At 44.3% G+C, this 17,849-nt stretch overlaps 1 protein-coding gene across 1 annotated transcript in view; it reads left to right on the forward strand.

Annotated features, from left to right (window-relative positions):
* The first annotated feature begins 870 nt into the window (after positions 1-870).
* LOC117450107 (leucine-rich repeat-containing G-protein coupled receptor 6) overlaps positions 871-17,849 on the forward strand; it is a 38,458-nt gene continuing 21,479 nt past the window's right edge. The window contains exons 1-2 of the mRNA XM_034088142.1: positions 871-1,109; positions 16,194-16,265. Coding sequence (XP_033944033.1) covers positions 889-1,109; positions 16,194-16,265 — 293 coding nt within the window. The 5' untranslated portion in view covers positions 871-888. The remainder of the gene's footprint in view (positions 1,110-16,193; positions 16,266-17,849) is intronic.

Raw genomic sequence — 17,849 nt, forward strand, 5'->3', positions numbered from 1 at the left:
TGTCAGAATTCCAATTTCCTCCAAACAGTCACTCCCAGTCACACACTCTCACCCCCTGCATCTCTCACACGGGCAGACACACTCATCAGAGCTTGCTTTCTTACTCTCTTTCAGCTATAAACACTCATTTTCTCCTAGTTCCATTCATAAGGTCCCAAAAGGAGAAATGTGGTCTCACACCACTGTATTGCATTGCCACCCCCCCCCCCACCCTCTTTTCTCTTCCTCAAACTAAACACTCACTCTTTCTCCTAACATCAAGCGTCTAGGAAAAGTAAAACAGGGGGAGAGGAAGAGAGGGAGAACGAGAGGGAAGAGTTTGAGAATCGCGGGCCCCTCCTACTTTCCGGAGATGCTCCAGCCCATCCCTAAAATGTGGGCCAATGAGGGTGGCTCATTCACAACTCATGCGCTCCTTCTACAATAGGTAAGGAGAGAGAGACAGAGAGAGCAAGAGATATATACAAGGAGTGAGAGAGAGAGAGAGAGAGAGAGAGAGAGAGAGAGAGAGAGAGAGAGAGAGAGAGAGAGAGAGAGAGAAAGAGAGAGAGAAAGGGTGGCTGTGTTTGGGGGAGAAAGACTGTGAGAAAGGAGAGGGCATAGTGAGGGGAAAGAGGGCCAAGAAGTTACTACAAAGTTAACCCCTAGGGATGAAGTGACAGAAGGATAAAGAGAAATGAGGAGATAGAACTTGTGACAGGGACAGACTTTTAGTGAGGATAACCTGCTCAGGAGAAAAAGGCAGCAAAGAGCCAGGACTATTGAAAAAGGAAAGAGACTTTGGATCATCCTCACTTCATCAAAGCTGCATCTTTCACCATCAGAGGACGAAAGAGAGTAGGACAGACACATCTACAGGTGTAGTTGCAGACAGGTGGATAGTTAGACATGCTTTCTGTGCTCCTGATTCTCTGCGTAGCTGGTGGAGTTTTGGGGTCCGCCCCTGGAGTTTGGGGGTACGGACGGGCCCAGGACAGACAGGGGCCGGCGGCACCGCTGTGCCCGTCTCCGTGCCAGTGTGAGGAAGATGGGATCTTCGTCATGGTGGACTGCTCAGAGTTGGGACTAGCTTCTGTTCCGACCAACCTCAGCCCTCTCACCACTTACCTGTGAGTACCACATGTTAATGTTGGGCACAGCCTATGGTGTGTCATCTTGAAACGTTGCATCTCCTGGCCTTGCACTTTGTCCTGAACATTTCCTTGACCCCAATCATCCCTTTCATGTTTTTCCACTTTGTATCTCATCCCTCATTTATGATGATTGGTTTTACATGAGAAATGAAAGTGTGAGTCCCAACAGCTAGTCTTGATCATCCATTTGTAATTGAAAAAAAGATAGCCAAGCTGAGTAACCTCTTTTTAAAAAAGAGCAGAAGGTAACAGTTGCTTAGATGTGTGACCAGCAGCAGAGCTCTCATGTACATAACAAAACGGACAGGGCCAACAGGGAACATGTCTGTGGTGACCACTATGGCAACATAACTGGACCACTTCTTTCAGTATCAGGTTTCTGAGCGCCAACTGGAGACCCAGCTTGAGAGTGTGTGCAAGTGTGTGTGCGAAAGCTGGAAGCACATGACACAAGGATGTGTTTGTGTATGTGAAAGAGGAAGTGTTTGAATACAGATGTCTAAATGTGTGTGAAGTTTAATGACCGGTTTTATGTCACTAATCTTCATTTCACTGTTGTTTGATACCAAATGAAGATAGAAATGATTGGGGAAAAATAAGTTTATTCTGTATAGGGCTGCACGACCCAACGGAAGTTTATTGTAAAATGTGGCCATATCTCCGGCTAGGAAGGTCGTATCAACGTGCTCCCGTCTCTAGCAGCCCGAGCTACGAGTGAAAGAACTAAACTTACATGAAACTTCCGTTGGGTTGTTTTAAAGTCAAGCTTCAGTTTAAGATTCACCCTGTAATAGATGTAGAACATGTGATGGAGCATTACTAACCTGACTCAGATGGTTTGTTTCACCAAACCATCTAGGAAAGCTCCATTGGAAGCCATTTGGAAAAGTATTTCAAAAGCACTTGGCAGGGGATTGGATCAATCTGTCTATCACCTTCTATCATGGGCCACTTCTGATTGGTTAACAATGACTGGTACATGTGGAGCACAGCATTTTTGATTGGTGTGGATGACTGACACACAAAAAAAATCACAGGCTTTGCGATTTGATAATTGCATCATTTAAAATCGCGAATTCGATTTAAAATCGATTAATCGTTCAGCCCTAATTCTGTATATTATTTTTCTGGTTAAGCTGACAAAATAGACTCTTTGGTGATACTTCAATTTAGATCTTTGACCAGTACATATGATTTGTGAGCACACGCTTGCATTCTGGAAAGGGAAGGGGCACATACTTCTAATACAATTAGAAACATGATTATTTTTGTTCCTCATCAAAATTGTTAACATAATGAGCTGCAGGAATTAAGCCCAACTCACCCCCAGGATTTTCAATGAGTAATATATTCTGTAAAAGACCACCAACCTAACACCACCCTGCTGTGGTTTAAAAAAACTGATATTTTGAGGAAAACACTTTTATTACTGATATTGAATGGATAGAAGTCAAATCCAGGAAATAGTGTATGATATAGCAGTTGCGCACTGGGGGCTTTACAAGTAATACTATAGAAGGGCATGATTTAAAATGTGGGAGGAAAGATCAACAGATTATGTAGCAAACAACTCTAAAAGAGACATTAAAGACTTCTTGAAGACGTCTTGAATGATGTAGTCTATGGAGGTGAAATACAGTTGATAACTCCATCGAGGAGTCACTCCCTTTAAGAACATCAAACACTAATTTTCACACTCACATGTAATAGCATAGAGGGATGGATAAGTCTGAGAGGGAGAGTATAAAGCAACTCCCTCTAAAATAACAAGCTATGATCTCCCTATGTGCAAGTCTACACTGCTCTTAACTGCCCCCCCCCCTCAAACACACACACAAAATCAGAGATATACACACACACACACTCATTCCCTACAAACACAAGAGTAATTGCTCATTTCCCCTCATTACCTAACAGTGGAACCGGACCAATTAGTGAGTTTGAGGGCCGATTTAGAATAAGATAAATAAACTCAGAGACCAACCGCACACTCCTACACACACACTGACACACACACATAGCGGAGAAGAAGGGAATGTGGGACAGCAGGAGAGATGCCGCAACTAATTAAGATAAGAGAATCACAGATTTCTCTTTTGCCTTGCTGATAAAAATCATCAAACACAAACAAACAACCTCCCCTTCAAACCACACACACACACACACACACACACACACACACACACACACACACACACACACACACACACACACACACACACACACACACACACACACACACACACACACACACACACACACACACACACACACACACACCACACACACACACACACACACACACACACACACACACACACACACACACACACACACACACACACACACACACACACACACACACACACACACACACACACACACACACACAGAGAGAGAGAGAGAGAGAGAGTAACCAGAAACCCAGCACAGCAGAGTACAGTTTCTCATTTCGTGCTGAAGTATAAAAGGTTACAATAGCGCAGAGCCTGTCCAAACCCCACCAGGATCTGTGGAAGAGATCAGCCTCCAAGCACATACTGTAGGCTGCCGAGGTCACAGGGATTTGCTTGGGAACTGTCCACATTACAAACCACATCCACACAACGCTGTGAAAGTATATGACATCATTCACCCGTGTCATTGGAGAGCTCTTCAAAGTGAGCACAACTGCTATAGTGGCCGTGAGGGCAATCCAGGCGATGCATGATTCACTCTATTTCCTAGTTTCTTTTTGCACATTTGGATGACCCCATTGCAAACAGGCATGATGGAATACTAATCAACGAAAAACAGTTGTATTGCAACTCTGAAGCAAACACAGGTTGACTTTGCAAAGGAATTTAACTATTCAGAGGCAAAGGTGCTCCGAGCAACTCAGAGCAGAGCAGGTAGAGATTTATGACAATAATCGTTTCCGTGGGCAACACATGAAATGAGCTGTCATTTGAGACGCTTTGAAAGACCTTCTCTTTGATATCAGATTAGAGAGGAAAAACAGTGCCCAAGGGTGTGTGTCTGCCAGGTTGAGTGTGCATGTGTGTTAATAGGCCTATGTGATGAATGAGAACCCTGCGTCCAGTATGCCAGCAGGGATTGGAGGCAAAACCTTTTTATTTAACTAGAGCACACACCAGCATGCCAAGGGCGTCCTACACCACTACTTCCGGTGCGCTCAATTGGACCACACCCATTTTCCAACTTCATTTTGCTCTCAATTACACATCTGTAAAGTTTTGTGTCTGCATCTTGCACGTCGAGGACGCTATAACAGTCTCAAAATCTGTCCTCAGACCGACATATAAACACCTGGCAAAGAACTGTGGTAGTTCTCGCTAGTAGGTGTCTCAAGGACCACATTTTGCCATGATGACACACAGAATCACAAAGTCCAAAAACTATTTCAGCCATGCTGCCGCAGCTGGTAATCATGTTGGAGATAATTGATGTGCTCATAACCTGGCTGGTGTAATATCCTGTACATAGGCTGTTTCTAAGCTTGTCAGGTGTTATGTTCACACATCTCACACTTCCTTCAGTGGTCATCAGTGAGTGCATGTGTTTTTAAGAGGAAAAGAGTGTCTGGGTCTGGGTCTGGTCTGGGACTGGAGTTGAGCAGCGATTAGGTGATGCTTTGTGGTAGCGGTGAGTGTGGTGAACTTCTAACGGTGTTTTGGCCGAGGCCAGGAAACCACAGCTAGCGTATTACCAGACTGAGGAAAACCAAGAAGTGCGTTTGTGTGTATGCGCAAAGACCACCCAGACTGCTGAGTTTTTTTCCCCTTCAAGCAAGTGGAGGTGAAGCAAGAGTGTAAACAAATTAGAGAAGGATAATGAAGAAAAGGGGTGAAAACCGATGAGGAGAAAGGTGAGAATTACAAATTGGTGACAAAAAAATCTGTGCTGGAAAATTATGAATTCAGTATAGGTTAAGCAAACACACAACCACACTGTATACACACAAACACCCTTCCCCTGTATGGTGGCTGTGTCTGTAACAGTGGTGTGCGTGTCATTTAGCCATTATGTTGATGGCATGATTCCTATCAGGAGCGACCGGGGGTCACACTGTAAACATCATGTCTAATTGAAAGAGAGAAAGAGAGGGAGAGAGGGGGGGAGAGAGAAAGAGAGAGAAAATGAAAGAATGGAGTGAGGAGGATTTAGTAGGAAAACATGAACAAAAAATAAGAATGGCAGAGAGCAGCAGCTATCAGCTACAGCATCAGTGTCCTGGCTCCAGACGTCTATGTTAGCCCCCCTGCCTCAACTACATCCCCCTCCCCCTTTGTCTGCCCCCCCCCATTCTCCTTTCCCCACCTGTGTCCTCTAGCCTCCTGCTTTAGATAAAAACACGAATACATTCTGCCCAACTATGTATGTGTGTGTGTGTGTGTGTGTGTGTGTGTGTGTGTGTGTGTGTGTTGAAGGCTTGGAAAATAAAGTGAACTTTCTAAAGTGTTTCAAGCAGATGTTGAAGCTGGTGATGCATGGCTAAGTCTAAATATATGATCACTGATGTGCAATGGGCCTCTTGCAGAATCTAAATGAATGCTTATACCTCAGGGCAGCAAAGTGATAAAAGTAAAGGGTGTGTACCCAAGCCAAATGGTAAATGTTTTCAAGGTGTGTGTGTGTATGTGTGTGTGTGTGTGTGTGTGTGTGTGTGTGTGTGTGTGTGTGGTTGTGTTGGTTGGGGGAGGAGGTGCTCTGGATACAGGCCAGCAAACTACCAGCTGTGATCAGAGTTGGGGAACAGAGTTACAAGCGTTAGAAAGACAACAGTGACATACGGTATGTCATTATAGATGATATTTTTACCTGTAAAGTATCATAAAGGGGATTTTTTTCTGCAAGCATTTGCCTTTTACATTCCTTCCTTTATTTCTTATTCTTTCCTGCAAGTGTTCACCTTAAAGTGTCAATTGCTCGTCTCTCTCCTAGAGTCCCTGAGGACCGAGCGGTGAACACCAGCAGAAAAGCCGCTTTGCCTTGCTACAAAAGTGATATTTATGCCAAAAGGGTGTTGAAGAGAAGGGATAGGCAGTTAGCGTTGGATAGTGCAGCGGTTTGTGGTTTCCTGAGAGCAACCTGGGAGGCTTTTAAATGTCGCTCAGGGACAGACGGCAGGTAGGCAGGTAGGCAGGTAGAGGACAACAATGGAAACAATGACAATTCCTACGGGAGCGGCAGGCAGGGAAGACACAGAGGCCATAGTGTGCTCTACCGCTCCATATCCTGTCCTTTATAAATAAGTAGAAAGCAATCACGACACAAGATCTTAAGGAGAACTAGGGTGGAGGAGGTGAAGATCAGGAAAATAAATGTCTTTTTAGTGTATGCACAGGAGCCTGCATGTGGATTGAACACAACTGTGGTTGGTATTTGTTGAGGTCAGGCCTGTGCCAAGTGACTGAATATGTAAATCTGTCAATTTCGTGTGATAGCAGTGTGACGCAAGTATGACACGGGGCCTAGGAATGTGCTCCGTGTGACGCGTGGTTGAGGGGTGAAGGGCTGCTTCTGACTGAGAGGATTCAGAATGCCTGCATGGCCCAGATTCCTATTCAGCCCCTTTCCAACCCTGGGAATCCATGGGAATGTTTGTGTGTGAGTGTGTGCATGAATCTGTGCAAGTGCACTAGCCCTCTCTTCTCCACTACAGAGAAGGCATTGTGTAGTTCTGGGCCAGGCCACGACAAATGTCCCTAACTGCTCTAGTGCGTGTACATACATATACACATGTGCATTCATGACCTGTGACTTTGCGAATTGTCATTTGTGTATATGTCTAAAGTAGGATAGCACATACATGTTTATATATTTATCATTTTTCTTTAAAGGAGCAGATTGGTTGTCACTCCTAAAGTTTTGTTTCTTGCTGCAAGAAGATGGAGTTTGGCTTGTTAAGTTTGTCCTTTTCCCCCCTAATGCTGTCAAACACTTAGCTCTGGTGCTATAAGTTGCATACTTTTGTGAAATATCTGGAATAGAAAGTGAAGACTAAAACGAAAAAATAGTGATCTCCAGACATAAAGAAGAATATTGACAAAAGCGGTGCGTGTGGGACATGGCTCTCAGAGTTCCCCCCCGTACCTGTACATGCTCATTCTGTCTCTGTCTGCCTATCTGTGTGATCGCTGGCCAGGCTTGCTGACTAAAGTGGCTCATGTTGGGCTGGCAGTGTGCAGGTGATGACTAGTAAGAGCTAATGATACTTAATGCCCTTTCCAACAATAAACACACACACACACACACACACACACACACACACACACACACACACACACACACACACACACACACACACACACACACACACACACACACACACACACACACACACCACACACACACACACACACACACACACACACACACACACACACACACACACACACACACACACACACACACACACACACACACACACACACACACACACACACACACACACGGTTGCACAAACATGAAAGTACGAACACACATGCTTACTTGCAGACACCCTCAGATGCACATACTGACTTAATGATGGTTAATGCCCTAGCCAATCCCCCTGAGCAGCATCAAAGCGTCCCACAGAGCTGTGCTGATGGTAGTAGAGATTAGATCAGGAGAATGGGCCACTGGGGCGGGAGTTAGCTAAAGGGAACAAAGAAGCAATCACAGACACACTTAAATGTTGCACACATGTGCACACACCTCAGGCCACAAACATCACATGCCATAGCCAAATGGGGATACTGCGCAGGTGGAAAAAGGGATGTAGAAAGAGAAGGTAGAGAGACAAATGAAGTAGGGAGAGAAAAGAGATTACTTATGGACTCTTAATTTAGTTAAGTAAGCTGACCTGAATGCAGAAACAGCAGTCGGGTCACTATGGCATAATAGTTTAATTCTTACTAAGACTGAACTTACAGGTGTATTTTCCATCTGCCGTAAAGGGAGGCTGGAGGGAATTCTTCCACTGCAGAGTCTCTGCAACTGCAGCCAGACTTACTCACGTCTCTATTTCATGTCTGAGTAGGACCAAAGAGGAAATCTGGACTTTTTACATGCATGGCAAGAGGCCAAACAAAATCTCTTTAAACCAACAGCAGCCACATGTACTCATTGGTATGGGGGTAAGATGTCATCAAGTCCTGATCTAAGTTCATATCTAGATGCTATCCGTTGCTACTGCTGAATATATGGAGCAGATGAGCTGTTCATAGATCTGTAAAATAGGAGTGTGCCAGCCAGGAGTGGATTTGAGCAGTCTTCTAACTAGCTCCAGAGTCTTCCTGTTTCTGCCATTCAAACAAATGAAGTTATAATGGAGCCTGACACTAATACTCATTGGGTTTCATTTACTGTTGTATCCACTGCTGAGAATCTGCATGCAGGAAAGGAAACCTCTGTAATGCTGCGTTCACAACGGACGCAATGCGAATATTCGCTTTGCTCTAATCGCTCCTATCGCATCGCTCTAGTCTAATTGTGCGTTCACACCTTCACACCGGATGCGATGCGAATATTCGCTTCGCTCTAGACGCTCGAGTTTCACCGCGCCTGCCAGCTGTGTTTACTCGCATCATTCAAACAAGACGCGCTACAGGGAGCTACAACTACAACAAAATGAACATATTTTACCGTGATTAAATTGTAATACACGTTTCTAAATGATGACGACGTAACAACATACTGATACCGGTTAGTAAAAACCATGAATTAATGCTTTGACAAGTCTGCAGACAGACGGCAGGCGAAAAACCTTTTAGAATGCTTGTTTTCTGAATGGAGATTGGGTCGACCAGGCTAAGCTAACGTTGTATATGCTCACTCCACACTCATAACAACGGCCTACAGACATTAAATAAACCAGCGACTGTATTCACCATGACACAGACAGTCTGTGGTTTGTTCTTGTTTAACTTTTGTACAGTTTCTGAACAGATATGAGGAGCTGTGATCTCTGTGTGCTAACTGCTAACAGCTAATGGCTGATGTTTTCTGGTTGAACGTCAGTAACGGCAGGCTGAGATCCTCACCGCTGATTGGCTTCCGCGAGAATGCGCCACGTTCAGCTAGCGAATCAGTGCATGAGAAGCTAAACGGTTGCTTGAGAATGTCTTCCACAAGCAGCACTCCAATGGCTGATAGCTCCAGTACCGCACAAAACATGTTTTCGATGGACGAGAGTGAAAATGGAATGCACACGCTATTTGTTGTTTGTTTAGATCACGCAGTCTGTTCTTCTTCTCTGTCTTCCGGTTGTTGCCTCTTTTGAATGACGAATACACACTACCGCCACCTGCTGGTAAGGAGAGTTATTGCCACTCACGCATGCGCAGTTCGTACGTGCTTGGCTGAAGTCTTTGCGGTGTGTTCCAGTGCGACACATGGCCAAGACGCAGGAGAACACGGCGACGCAACAGTCGGCGTCGGCGAGTTCTCTGGTGACTGCTTGGTGTGTCAGGGCCTTTACATGTAATCGCGCCGCCCCCAAAACATCGCATCGCATCCGGTGTGAACGCAGCATAAGAGAAACCTTTCCAGGATGTGTGGAAAAGTGGTGAAATTTGTAACCCTTTTCCAACACATTTCAGAGACAAGTCCTGTGATATTGAAAGATTTCATTGTGTGGAATAACCATTATCTTCGATTGAGGATGAAACAAAAATATGCTTTCCTGCACGTCATGTACGATCATATATGAAAGCCAAAAAAACAGATTAGTGAACTATGGGGACGGCTACGTATGAATGCTTTCTGCTTTCCAAAGCTATGTCTTACCCACAACAGCTGCCTGTCAGTCTTGTCCACATGTTGGAGGCAGTTGTATGTTGTGTAGTGCCGACTGTTCCAACACTTCCTGTTCCATTACTGAAGTGCTTGACCTTTCACCCTCCCCTCTCCGTCTCATGACAGGGTGTGTGTGGGAGGACAAGAAGCGGACATACAGTGTGTGTGTGCACACGTGTGTGTGCACACGTGTGTGCGGTATACCAGGGGATGAAGAAGTCCCAGAGGGCATGAATATGCTTCCCATGACATGGCCATAGACTAAACAGCCGCTCGCTCCACCCAGACATCCGCCTGTCAGTCTCCCCTAAACCACAGCGAGCGGAAAACAGCACAAAACATGGGAACACAAAAACACAGACGCATCTCCCTTTTCAGTTTCCTTATCTCTTCTATTCTCTTCCTTCCTCCCTCTCTCTCTGTTTCCCTGCTCTTTTGTAGCCCAGTCCTCCCCGTGGCCCTCCTTGTCCAGGTGAAAGACTTCTCCTCGCCCTCTCCCTCGCTCTTTGTGCCCAGTGAATGAGAGAAAGAGAGAATAAGAGAGGGAAAGATAAAGAGAGAGTGCCTTTGGACACAAAGGGCAGTGTACCCCTCCCAGGAAGTCTGAAAAAAAAAGCATCTTTAGAGGAAGGAGGAGGGGAGGACAGCATTGTACCCTTCTTCCTGACTCTTTGTGTGTGTGTGTGTGTGTGTGTGTGTGTGTGTGTGTGTGTGTGTGTGTGTGTGTGTGTGTGTGTGCATGCCTGTGTGTGTGTTTGTGTGCAAGCTCATGTGTGACCATGAGAGAAACTAAATGCCAAAGCAGTCAGTCTATTCAGATAGAAAAAAGCTAACACACTTAGACCTCACCCTTACGCACAGTACACACATACTCTACTCTCTGTCACACACACTAACACAACCATTTAGGCCCTCTTTAAGGCGGCGCCCTAGCATTGACTACCAGTTGCATTGTGTGGAATAAAAGATCCTCTTTCATCACGGCCTTAACTGTTTCAAAACACTAAGCAGAGAGGATCAGACTGGCTGAATCTGACTGAAGACATTACTGTCATAGTTACAGTAAAAGACAGCCAAGGTGTGGCTCTAGCACCGCTAATGCAGAACTCCTACCCTCTGGGCAAGGCTCTGGTTGTTGATTTCCACTAAAGATCTATTACTCTAATGTTCCTCAAAGATAAGCCGCCTTCAAAGGTGCAGAGCTTACCGCCATTATTGGCTGTTTGTTTGCTGAGAGTCTCCACCTGAGCGAGTTAGAAAGGGTTTGGCAGGGAGACGAGAAAGAGAGAAAGGGAGCAGGGAAGGAAGTGAGAGGGAATGCCTCAGGGTTTGGCTCTTGCGAAGTGATGTGTGTGTGTGTGTGTGTGTGTGTGTGTGTGTGTGTGTGTGAGAGAGCATCATTGAAAACATCCTTCTCAAGGGCAACAATGTAAGGCTTTTTGTTTACATGCTTGTGCTGCATTGTTATGTACTGTACCTGCAATGTTATGCTTGAGCAACATGCCAGAAACTCTCCATACAAGTTTATTTAGTTTCACCTTCGAGACAGTGGTATTATCAAAAGTAAAATGTATCAAGCAATCTCCCCTCAGCTTGCTCCCAGACAGCTTTGTCTGACAGACACATTTCACCAGTGACGGTAGAAAGGGACACCTGACTGCTGATGGCATCTGTCCTGCTGTGAGGGTATATTCACTCACTAGGGTGGTCCATCATCCAACCTCACAAAAGCCTGGAGTGCCTGCGGGTGTTTGGAGTCTGGTAACATAAATAAGGGTGTTTTTTTCATATGATGTGGCCAGTTGTTTTGAGCGAAATCAACCAACTCTTGTCAGAAAAGGTTCCAGTTTAAATGTGGCTACAATGGAGCTAGGGGAACATTCACACCCACACTGCCTTTGATCACACAGCCGATAAGATACGTCAGTAGTTCTTTTGACGGTGAAGAGGGAAATATGATAAATTACATTATTTCAACTACCGGACTGTGTAACCCCATGCTACAGTTGAAATTTGAAACATCGATGGGGAGAGGTAGAGTGGCATAAGAGAATAGGAGAGAAAGGGCCAAGGCTGATGAATGGAAATGTAGCTCTGCGTCTTCATGCTTCCATTCCACCTTTTAGAAAAACTCCTTGCCTTGGGTACTCTATCAATCACAACATAAAACAGTCAAATATCAAGAACTTTAGCTTTCTTCCCATGCCAAACTTTCCTCCTCTCTTATACACACACACACACACACACACACACACACACACACACACACACACACACACACACACACACACACACACACACACACACACACACACACACACACACACACACACACACACACACACACTTTGAAGAAAGAAGAATAAAATCAGTTTGAGCACATTATGTATCTGCAAATCATGGAGCGATGGAGGAAACAGGAAAGGAAAAATGCCAATGTTTTCTTTACTCCTTCAATTGCTGCAATATTGGCCACAATGTTACACATGCTACTGTGCTTGAACACACACAATTACATGCAGGCACATGAAAATGTAATTCTTCTCCAGGGAAACAGAAAGAGATCAGTGGGGGCTTTGTCAGTCATTCTCGGGTTCAGAGTGGAGGGGGATAAAAAGAACATTTAAGAGGCACATTTGGGAGTGTGTTTGTTGAGGGATGGGTCTCCATGTCTGCATCCTCTTCTCCTAATATTGCTAAGGAGTCTTTAGTTCGTCATTCAGCAGCAGACGGAGATCTGAAGGGAGGAGATAGCCTGTATGTCTGTGGTGATTGAAAGATGTGTTGTCCTGCGAGCAATATCAGACTGCTTTCTTGACTCTGTGATGGCCAAGATAAGGAAAAATGGTTCCCTACTGAAATCTCTTATGAAAAAGAAAGAAAGGGAACCACATGAACGTCCATCATTTCCCTCACAGCAATCTGTTCCCATGCACCGTGTGTGGTGAAAGCGACCATGGACTGTACCCACCACATCTGCCGGCTCACTGCATAACAATAGGGGTGTGAAAATGAGCGACAGACATGTTACCACACACACCGCAGTCACCTAAAAATGGAAGAAATATTGCACACAGAGATACTGACACACACACACACACACACACACACACACACACACACACACACACACACACACACACACACACACCCTCCCCTCTGCCAATAAAATGGGGACACTGAAACCCCAAATCTAATTGTGAAACCCCCCTACGCCACACTCCAAAAGACTGCGAAATCTTTAAGCGCTCTCTTTCTAATTTCTTCTGCGGCCGTTTATTTGGGCTGAAAATATCTGCACCTCACAGCGCCAGCCGACACAATGCACATGTGGTAGTCATCAATCATAATTATCATGGTTTAAAAAAGCCACAGCTGTTATTTGATTTTAAAAACAAGCCATGGCGCAGCGCCTTCCAACGATACGTCAAGTTGTCAGCGGAGGCCTTGGCCTGCACAGCAGAAATGTATTTCTCTCTCCGGCTTCCCAATGAGCTTGTTGGAGAGCACAGCAGAAATGAGCTGCATTCAACCTTTCACCATGACTCACCACTGTGCGTCTTTATTTTTAAACATGTTCTCTCTCCATTGCTGAGTGTTTATTCTGTCTGAGTGAGGTCGCTGTTATGGACTTCACACAACGTTTGTTTATGGCTTATTTAATCAGGACCAGATAATGGAGGGGTGTCTCCATTCTTGGGCGCATCCCCAGAAGCCGGCTGATGTGTCTTTGCCTATGCGTGTGCCTGCATGGGTGCATGTGTTTCTATGATTTAATGATCACCCCGAGAATGTTCCAATAAATATTTGTCTCAGAAGAATATTAGTACACCGACAATGAATATAATTAAGCTATGTATGTGTATTGTTCTCGAGGCCCCGTGAGGGGATTGTGTGCTTCCTGTGTTATATGTGATGTCACCCATTGTTGATTATGTAAATTGGTGTGCCATTTCTGCTGGCTGTGTCATTTCTATGACAACTTTGTTATCACTTATATTTACCTCTGACTTTAATCAAGCCGTAGTGCAAATTACTGCCTGGAGTCAAAGAAGATTGTGCCAAATTGGACAAACAAAAAAATATAATTTACAGGAAATCTCCACAGTACTAGTGTTGAGATGGAAACCTGAGGTCAGCAACTCCTTTAGGAAAAAGGATGTAAATATTTATATATATAAATAAAATTACATATACATATTTTTTCATTTATGGTTTCTTTGATGAAATATTATACATACGTTGAAAATGTAAAAAAGTAATGAATCACGTTATGAGCAGCTGAATTTCAATGCGTCTTTCATATTTAACTGCAATATTTTCAAACAAATTGTTTAGATAAGAGCAATATATGGACATTAATGAGACAAGAATATTTAAATTGCCATGCAAAGTATATTTCTGTTAAAAAGACACATGGCTTCATTGCATTTTTCACACTACACAGCATTGTGTGTTTCCTTGAAAAGCATTTTTTGAGTGCTTGGCCAACTGCATCTTTTGTTTGCGGTCTCCTTTCCTTTTATTGGCAAATTGCGATCTTTTATGGTGCATTACCCAACACCAGCTGTCAACATGCTTTAGAATTCTCCGCAGCAAACATGTGTATAATGCCACTCCTTTGCTTGTAGTGGACTATCAGAACAGAAAATGCAGACAATATAGAGGTATGCTGGTAAAAACTAGCATCTATGTCAATAACGGGTCATGTAGAATGAGAATGCCTTATTTGGTTCTGTTACTGACAAAAGCAAGGTCATTAGAGAATTAGCCATTTTCCCTTCAACACTGATCGAAGGCATCCAGAGTAACACCTTGAACCCCTTTCTCTGCAGTCAGACCTCCCAGGAGGGGGCATGTGCAATAGGAAATTCCCGTGAAGTGAAATGAACATGCCAAAATTCTGGTTTCATAAGGAAAATATTCAATGTCAGCAGAGCCTGTAAAAAGTCTATATACAGTAATTATTTTACTTACAAAATATCCTATTGAAAGGACACAGTTAATCTTGCAAGCTCATCCCTTTCATAAGAACATACCTCCTGACCCAAAGTGACAGCGGGGGCCCACATCCTGATGTTAAATATTATGCTTGACAGGGTACCACGCTGTTGGTATACTGAATTTGTCTGGTCACAACTCCTAAAAATAACAGACTACTCATACACCACAATTGGTGAACCATGCAGTATTCTTTCCACATCGCCCCTGAAGCTGAATAAAGAGCATGCCTTTGGATAGATTCAACCAGCCCCCTGTCAGCTTGGCTGACTCGACAAACAAACATTGAGTGTGTCAAAACTCCCAACTGCAAAAGGCTTCTGAGAGCACAGTTTACACTTGCTAGCCCGGTGGTCTGGCTTTATGAGCAATGGTTAGTGTCATACACACACACGCAAACACACATACAATCCTCACTCTTGAAAACTCATGCGAGACCCCAAGGGCTGTGAAAGCTAAGAAGGGGTGACGTAGCACCTCTTGCTTTCATTGTGCTTATCAAAGAGATGACCTTACATGACTGGGGCTACAAGTTTATGTATGTTTTCTACCAGAGGCTGACACATTAGTTGTCCTCATACTATCCCAAGTTTTCATGTGTGAATTAATTGAATAATTCACTCACTGAGTGTGTGTGTGTGTGTGTGTGTGTGTGTGTGTGTGTGTGTGTGTGTGTGTGTGTGTGTGTGTGTGTGTGTGTGTGTGTGTGTGTGTGTGTGTGTGTGTGTGTGTGTGTGTGTGTATGCATGTATTTGAGCATCTTGCACCTCTACCTCTTTGACCGCAACGCAGCTGCGTCAACACTTGCCCCACAGCACACCCTTTCACGTCAGAGTGTGTGTCAGAGGCAGAGAAATGGAGTGCGTCTACATTACAGCTATGAACAAAAGGGGAAGAGGGTGGTCTCTTGAGAAACCTGAGGAGGAAGAAAGGAGAGAGAGATAGATATGGAGGGTCAGATCTGAGAGAAGGCAGAGTGAGACATCTGGAAAAGAGAAAGAATCACTGGGACGAGGAGGAAATTACAGCTGCCCAACAATGATTCATTGGGGAACATTTCTCTTCTCCATCTCCCTCTCCTCCCTCTCATCTTCTCTACCTAACCCTCTAACCTCTCTCTGCGTACTACTCCCCATTCTTGGCGATTGATTGCCATGTGAAAAACGCATTCTAAACATTTGTAATTTGACATGCCCCAAGCATCTTCAAGGAACATTGATAATGTATACACTGATGGATACATTTATACTGACGTTCCCCTTTTACTCTCCCCAGGGATCTGAGTATGAACAACATCAGCGAGATCCAGCCCAGAGCCTTCCACCGAATGCACCTGTTATCAGAACTGTGAGTACGAAATCCCTCAACTCACATTTGATTAATAAAACTCCATCGTCACAACTCACACATGACAAGAAACAGTCATTCCCCGAGCCGCTGATACGCACAGACCTCAGTGATGGGGATTAATGACTCTGGCCCGTATGTGATCTCTCCTACCAAGAAACTGCTTGCAGCAATACACTAGAAGATCCTGGGATGGATGCACAAAGGACGGAGGCAAAGGGAACCCGATATTCACGCAGAGAGTGAATATATGGTCTTTAAAGTGTTTAGAGAGCATAGTTCTGTGCTCAGCCTCCAAGCCCCTGCTTTCTTGCCCCCCCACCCCTTGACTTTGTTTCAGCTGGACAGCTCAGCAGGAGCAGTACACACGTAGATACTAACCTTTGCCAAGACCAACAACACATTAAAGGAGAACTTCAGGACAGGATTGGGGAAAACGGAATGAGCGAATATTTTGTGTTTTCCTTAATATGTAGCATTATGAGTACAATTGGGTATCATGAGAAATGTTTTGACATTGTTGCCAATACCCTAAATGAGTTAAATACCAAAGTAGATATGCTTGTTTATACTTTTTTTGGCTGGTAACAAATTAAACAATTTGTTATAATAAGAATAAGGGTTTTGTTCAGCTTGTGTGGCACATTCCTTGACTTCAATATTTAGATTTGGTCAGTACTTTCAAAAAGTGGAAGGTATTGGTTACACTCTCACAGGGCTGATGAAAGCACACAAGCCATATCAAAACTTTTTGAACAGTTTATTCGGTCGACTTGGACAATATCTTATTCGACCACTCAGCTTAGTTTAGGTTTAACAAAGGCTGCCCACAGATATGCCCTGAGGGTGTGAATGTGTGCAAGTCAGCCTTCACCTGATTCTTTTACTTCTGAAGCCTGCAGTGTGTGTGTGTGTGTGTGTGTGTGTGTGTGCGCGCACGTGCGTGCCTATGGGGTGTTTGAACAGTCCGCTGTTTTCTTTGCTAATTCTTGCAGCTGCATCCTGTGAGGCATGAGCTAATGATGATGAAAGTAAAAGGTTAGCTGCAGAACTATTCAGTTGACTTTAAGCCGCAGGAAGCAGAGCAAGGACGTTTTGTGACACCTCGCATTCTTGAGAAATAAATTCAGGATTTATTGTTGTGTGATGAATTGCTGATCTCAACTTTTGCTTTCTTTTAAAAACGGTAAAGTGCAGATATTGCTGATGGAGTTTTAATCAGAACCACACAGCACAGGGTGATGCTGAACACCGATGCTGACATTTGCCTGCATTGGGGAAAAAGGGGGGAGGGGGTCTTGGAAGCGGCTCCATCTGAAGTGTTTGTCCAGAGACAATCCTCCCAGTGTTTTACAGCCCCGTTGATCTTGCTTCCTCTGTATCGGTCTCATGTTCTGACACTTTATGGAGACGTTCTGTTGCTTTGTAACTCTTCCAAGGAGGATGTTCCTGCCCTAAAGCCAATTTTATAGCCTGCTGACCATTTTTGCAAACATGCTGAGACAATGATGATGTTCCAAGGCAGGAAAAAGCACATTTCTGACATCCACTCCCGTCTAGGAAGTTTAGAGGGATGAAGCATAT

The sequence above is a fragment of the Pseudochaenichthys georgianus genome, chromosome 7 (genome assembly GCF_902827115.2).
Source record: "Pseudochaenichthys georgianus chromosome 7, fPseGeo1.2, whole genome shotgun sequence".
Lineage (NCBI taxonomy): Eukaryota > Metazoa > Chordata > Actinopteri > Perciformes > Channichthyidae > Pseudochaenichthys > Pseudochaenichthys georgianus.